General features: G+C 53.0%; 1 protein-coding gene across 1 annotated transcript; it reads right to left on the reverse strand.

The window, feature by feature from the left end:
• Positions 1 to 1,990: 1,990 nt before the first annotated feature.
• LOC126989965 (uncharacterized) lies at positions 1,991 to 6,609 on the reverse strand. The gene is made up of 4 exons (XM_050848559.1): positions 4,960 to 6,609; positions 4,662 to 4,858; positions 4,253 to 4,444; positions 1,991 to 2,527 (listed from the first exon to the last, which is right to left on the reverse strand). The coding sequence occupies exons 1-4, from the start codon at positions 6,248 to 6,250 to the stop codon at positions 2,243 to 2,245; spliced, it is 1,965 nt and encodes a 654-aa protein (XP_050704516.1). The 5' UTR covers positions 6,251 to 6,609; the 3' UTR covers positions 1,991 to 2,242.
• Between the last annotated feature and the right edge of the window lie 214 nt (positions 6,610 to 6,823).

A 6,823-nucleotide genomic window follows, 5' to 3' on the forward strand; every position in this document is an offset into this window, starting at 1 on the left:
TTACAGAAACTTAGCCAAAGGAGATGACCCCAGCAGAAGAGAACAATAGTACTTCTGGCACTCCTCTCAGTCTCCACTTGCTGCCTTTTACTTTCCAACACACACACACACACTCTCTCTCTCTCCAATGTTCATTCACTACTGATCCATTAGTTTATAAGAGAAAGATGGTTAGTAAATTAAACAATATTCTGTGATACGAGATTTCTATTGGACAAGAATTAAACCTTTTAACAGGGAACAACTTCTCTAGCCGTCTATTTGTTTACTGTTATGTCTACTTGGTTACATTCATGTTTTCTATAAGGAGAAACTAGAGCCATATGATCAAAGCCTAGGCCAAAGTAAAAGAGAGGGGTATCAGAATTATGTAAAAGGTTGATAAGTGAAAAGTTGAGGTGCAGTTCAAACTTACGTGCGAGATTTTTTTTATTTTTTATAATCGAACATATTTATTATCCAAGAAGGAAAATTGGTATATGACAGAACGAGAACAAGAAAAAAGAGAGAGAGAGAGAAGGGAACCAAAAAAGTATTGTTGCCTGAAAATCCAAAGATGAGGTGAAACAGATTGATAGTTTATTGTTGCAAGTAAACAAAACAGGAGAAGGGAGGAGCATGCCATCCCAACCCCCGGACAGTACAGAGTGTGATCATACAACTAAAGATACATGTGGAAGTAGCACCAGGAAACTAAAAAGATGCACAAAGGTAAAACAGTGAAGAGTGGGAGGGACCAACGCCTGCTGAATAAACCGCATGAGTCTTCGTCAACACTAATGTGGCTGAGTTGTCTTTGACCCGTTCTTCAAGGCGTGGTTAGCTGGTTTTGCTGAATTTTTTGTATCGTGTTTTTCCGACTGAGTTTGTCATGTCAAAAACTGAAAAACGAACACTTAAAAGTTGCAGCAATAGCTAGTATGGTCGCCGAGTACAAAGACAAATATAATGAAAGTAGAAAGGATTTAAGTCCGTCACAAAAAAATAAATAAATAAATAAAAATAAAAAGGTCAAACTAGGCACAGAACTTGATACTAATGCGACGTTTGAAAAAAAATCTGGCGTATGAGAGAGGGAGAGAGAAAAGGAAAGAATGCGTATTTCCTAACTAATGGTATGTGGCACGCATTCTTGAACAGGACCGGTTACAGTAGGATAGGATAGGTTAGGTTAGGTTAAGTATGATTCACTCAATAACTACTTTTGAGTGGGAATCACAATGAGAGTATATTCCAGGACACCCCGTGGTTAGTTTCGAAGCTACAGCCGATCGTCTTCACTCAGGGACAACATAACCGTAGAGAGATTGTCTGCCGAAGGGGAACGTAACGCTAACACCAGAAGATTCAGTGATGCCGTGTCTTATACAGCGTCTAGAGCCATGAGGGTGTAGCTTCCGACAAAGAACAGGGCGATCACCATAACGCCCACGCGCAGCACACCGTTATACCGCTGAGCCAATGCCATCTGCGCCCCGCCTGCGCCAGCCTCGCCCGGGAACCCCTTCAACATCACCGCGTTGGCCTGTGGATGGGACAAGAGTGAGGAGGTTGAGAGAGTCAGGGTGAGGATGAGGTCGGTGTTCTCAAACGCTTCTACCTCGCATACCAATTGTTCTTAAAGGCCGAAGAGGAGATGAATCGGCTTCTAATGAGTGTTTTTAGGTTCATGGTACAGAGTAGGCTAAGGCTGGTATTATCCTACAAGACACTGCCATATCACATCGGCTATTTCTAAAGGTCAAAGAGGGGATCAATCGGGTTCTAATGAGTGTTTTTTTAGGTTCATGGTACAGAAGAAGGCTCAGACTACCACCAGGGTCATAAAACTACCCCTGGAAATGCCCACAACTCCTACGAAAGCCATGTCAAATATGTGTTCTTGGGCTGCGAAATGTCTCATAATACGACCCTAAGTGCTAAACTACCACCAGAGCCCTAAAACTACTGGAAATGGTCTACTCTTATGAAAGCCTTTTACCTCATATCAACTATTTCCAAAGGCCGAAAAGGAGATGAATCGGCTTCTAATGAGTCTTGATTTAGGTTCATGGTACAGAGGAAGGGTTAAACTACCACCGGAGTCATAAAGCTACCCCTGGAAAGCCTCACAACCAAGGTAAAGAGAATAGACCCCTTCTCTTTACCTTCCTCACAACTACGAAAGCCTTGTCAAGCGTGTGTGTTTGGGAGCCGAAATGTTCAAGAATATGACCCAGACTGTTAAATTGCCCACATGAGATTAGAGAATCAGTGTGTTCCGCCGCCTTACCTTCGCCTTGTCCTCGCCCCGCAGCCCCACCAGCAGGAAGGCGAGGCGGGGGAGCGAGGCAGCGTTGAGGACCACGTTGATGACGGTCTGGGAGATGACGATGACGAAGCAGAAGGTGATGATGGCGGCGTACCACACGTCGATCAGCTTGAGGTAGGGCGTCTTGACCGAGGACTGGTTGGTGGAGGTGAAGAGCGCCGCCAACACCAGCTGTGCCGTCAGAGCGATCATGATGCGGTTGGTGAAGTCCTCGATCTGAAGGGAAAGAGGTTAGTCAGCTATGTTTCTTCGGGGTTTTAGGGTTTATCATTCGTGGTTTCTTACTTTCGTGATATGTTCTGCTCTTCCCTTTCCCTTAAACCCCCCAAAAAAGTAAAGCAAAGTTACAAATAAGGGGTCATGATGCGGTTGGTGAAGTACTCGATCTGAAAGGAAAGAGGTTAGTCATCCCTGTTTCTTTGGGTTTCCACAATTTCGTGGTTTGTTCTACCCTCCCCAGTATTCTTACCCCCCACCCCTGAAACAACAACAACCGCAGAGTGACAAAAATTATAAGCAATCATGATGCGGTTGGTGAAGTCCTCGATTTGAAGGGAAAGAGGTTAGTTATCCATGTTTCTTCGGGGTTTCGTACTTTCATGGTTTGCCCTGCTCTCCACTTACCCTCACCCTCATACCCCCCCCCCAAAAAAAAAGAAGAAAAAAGCGCAGGATCACAAACAAGCGATCATAATGCGGTTGGTGAAATACACAATCTGAGGAAAATGAGAAAGAGTTTAGTTATTCCTATTTCTTCGGTTTTCGCATTCGTGGGTTTTTTTTTTTTTTTTTTTTTTTTTTTTTTTACGTCGCGGCCTATTGCGCCGGTAGGCTTCTCGGTGGGGCCTGATGGTCGGCCCAGCCCGTTCTGGCGCAGGCGAGTGTTTATAGTGGCGCCATCTTGCCATCTTGCGTGCATTGTTCTGCTCTTCCCCTTATCAACTTCCTCCCCCCCCCAAAAAAAAAAGCAGAATCACAGAAGCGAGCGCGCGGCAGAAAGTACAGCGGGCCAATGTGGCGCCCAGCATGAGTTACCTGCACTCCGGAGGCCAGTCAACAAAGTATGATTCCCACTACCAGCGGTGTTAGCTCACACACACACACACACACACACACACACACACATGCGTATCTTAGCGGCTCCTGAGCGCTTCAGTTTAGCACTGCGTTCCACTGGGTGTATATAAGCCTCATGTAAGGGACAGCACTCTGTTGCGGACTTTATATTTTAGCGAGGTTCTCAGGAACGTAACCTCGCGAAAATCAAGAGATTGTTGTATTACGACTAGTGCGTACAAGGAAACTGGTTTTGCAGCTTGCCGCGGGGAGATGAAGTTCTCTTGGGTTCAGTCAGTGAAAAATCCACTAAAGCTAAAGTTGGGGCATACACTATAGCTGCGCGAGGCCTCGGTGCTCATGTCCGTCGTATTGGCCCTTGAACCTGTGGTGAGGAGGACGACTGCTACTATGAAGCAACTGTGACACGACCTGAGGGGGCCACGATTTTTCAACGCGAGCTTTAAAAAATCGTGATCGATAAGTCGAGCCAGCGGCTCACAAACGCTCTAAAAGTCCGAGCTTTGTCGGTGAACAAAGAGACGATCAATGGAAAAATGTGTTATAAATTTGAGTCGCGCCGCGGTCGGCCCTTGAGTCGCGAATGTCTGAAGAGGCTTATATAGATTCCTCAAACAGCCGAATCAGCTATGAACATCCGGAGCTCACATAGGCATGGTTACTCAGACATAGCAGCTTCAATGCAACACACTACATACCATACATTCTATCTATAAGTGCCTTACAGGAGGAGGAGGAGTCTGTAAGAATGGCGTCCAGGAGATGAACATGAGCAGGCTGGGGAAGCAGCTGTTGGTGACGTGGTAGCCGTAGAGGAAGGAAGAAGAGGAGGGGAGGAAGGAAGGAAGGGTCAGGAAGACTCGCCTGGAAGAAGAAGGTCGCCCAGGAGATGACGAACATGAGCAGGCTGGGGAAGTAGCTGTTGGTGACGTGGTAGCCGTAGAGGCGCCGCAGGTGGAAGGTGAGGGCGAAGTAGGTGTTGTTGTCGGTGCCCTGCAGGAAGGCGCCGACCTCCGTGGTGAGGGCGTACAGCTCGTACTCAAGCAGGACGCGGCGCTGAGGGGAGAGGGGGAAGGGGTTACTGCTGCTGCTACTACTACTATTACTACTACTACTACTACTGCTACTACTACTACTACTACTTCTACTACTGCTGCTGCTGCTGCTGGTGCTACTTAGTGACATGAGTGCGGTGTCCAGTAAATCCCTGTGAGCAGTCTTTGCAGGCCAGTCACCCTCCCTTTACCCCCATCGCTGCCCCGCCCCGCCGTACCGAGTCCAAGTAGTCCACGTGCTGCCCCGGCGTGGCCTTGCGGAACACTCGAGTCCATGGGGCGTTCATCAACATGAAGGAAATGTTGCAGCGCTGCATGTCGAAGGGATAACGCATTAGCTGGAAGTGGCACGGCGTCGATGCCAGCACACCCACGTAGTTCTGGATGGCGTGCGTGGAGCCCTCTGCCTGGTGGCCTGGGGATGGAGGAGGAGGGTTGTTATGGCGTGTGGCTTGCTGTCCCTCCCTTGCTCTGAGTTGCCCCGACATCCCGCCCCGCCCCGCCCCAGACACTCACTCATGAAGGGGTCGGTGAGGGGCCGCGCCACCTTTTCGTCGTTAGCGTGAACGAAGCAGAATTTCTCGTAGTTGTTAGTCTGCAGCACGGTGCCCTCGCCGTGGCCCGACACGGCCCGCACGCTGGGCGTCCAGACGAGGTCACACGGGAAGTAGTTCTTGATGTCCGGCTTGAGGTTGAGGAACTTGATGCGCGGGTCGTGCCAGGTGAGGGTCATACCCACGTTCATGGTGGCCTTGCCGCCCTCCGTCGTGATGTCGTCCATGCTGTACACGTCCACATGGTACACCAGGTCCAGGGGCGGCGTCTCCCCGGGGCGCGGCGGCGGGGGGTAGTAGGGGTCGTAGCCCTCGGGGCGTACCACCACGCTGCACTCGGCCTCGTCGGAACGGTCCCGGCAGTCCGCGATGTCGTTGCAGCGCGCCGTCTGCGCCACGCACTGGCCGTCGTCGCAGGAGAATTGGCCGCTGCGACACACCGTCAGCGCCAGCAGCGTCTGCGCGCCGCCCTCCGTCCACCGCCGCCGCCCCACCGGCAGCGCCGCCGCCTCCGCCAGAGTCCAGCGGCGGCCGTGCAGCACCGAGGCTAACCGCCAGCCGTCGCCCGCGCGCTCCAGCCGCGAGCCACTGGAGCCTCTGAAAGTAGGCTGGCCGTCAGCCTCTGTCTCCAGGTAGAAGATCTGGTCGAAGAGGCTGCCGTCGTGGCCGTAGAGGCGGTAGAGGGCGGCGCGCGGCACGACGCAGACGGAACATGGCAGCTGCCGCACGCACGCGGCCCGCGCCGCGTCGCCGCCCACCGCCACGGCAGGACACGTCTCCTCGGCCGCCGCCCCACCAACAGGGTCACCGCCCATCCAGGAGAGTAGCCCCGCGGGGCCCTCACACGACTCGTTGAAGGCAGGGAGGGCAGCCTCTAGGGTGGCGGCGGGCGGCACGGCCCCGCCCAGGGCGGAGCAGAGCACGCCGAGACCGTGGAATGTGCCGGCGGGGCGTACCACGACCAGGCGCGGCGCGGTGGTGCACACCTGCCGCAAGGAAAAGGCGACGGGCGAGGCGTCACCCTGTGGCACCCACCAGGGACCCAGAGACACCCTTGGCGCCCCTCCTTGCAGCGGCTCCGTGCATCCCGAGGTCCTCGCCAACATTTTCTCGGCCAGCGGCTCCGTCCACAGCGCCACGCCCGCCACGTCCACCTCCACCTTGCTGCCACCCACACACAGCCGACTCCTGCCACCATCCGCCGCCACGACCCGCTGGGCGCCAGCCTTCCCTTGGCCGACGTCCGGCGGCATGGTGGACAGGGGCTCTTCGGCGCCATCCACCACACACTTTGTCTGAGGGCGGGAAGGGAGAGCAGGCTGTGATCTGGTCTGAGGCAAGGACTCCTGCGCCGCCGTGAAGCGCGACCTCTCGTGCTTGACTCAAAAATTCAAAGTGACTCCTTTGCAGAGTGACTTACCTTGGAGTTGCCTGGGCGGTGCTGAAGACACAGGTATCGCCACACCCCCGGGGGGAACCTGGCCTCGAAGAAGAAGGTAGCGGGCACGGTGACCCCCTCCTCCACCACAGCCAGCCGCACCCCGAGGTGGTCGATCTCTGTGGGGCGCGAGTTAGGAACAGAGTGAGGGTGGAGCTGAATGTTAGGAACAGAGTGAGGGTGGGGCTGAATGTTAGGGACAGAGTGAGGGTGGGGCTGAATGTTAGGGACAGAGTGAGGGTGGGGCTGAATGTTAGGGACAGAGTGAGGATGGGGCTGAATGTTAGGGACAGAGTGAGGGTGGGGCTGAATGTTAGGGACAGAGTGAGGATGGGGCTGAACGTTAGGGACAGAGTGAGGGTGGGGCTGAATGTTAGGGACAGAGTGA

Source organism: Eriocheir sinensis, unplaced genomic scaffold (genome assembly GCF_024679095.1).
Source record: "Eriocheir sinensis breed Jianghai 21 unplaced genomic scaffold, ASM2467909v1 Scaffold1396, whole genome shotgun sequence".
In the NCBI taxonomy this organism is placed as follows: Eukaryota; Metazoa; Arthropoda; class Malacostraca; order Decapoda; family Varunidae; genus Eriocheir; species Eriocheir sinensis.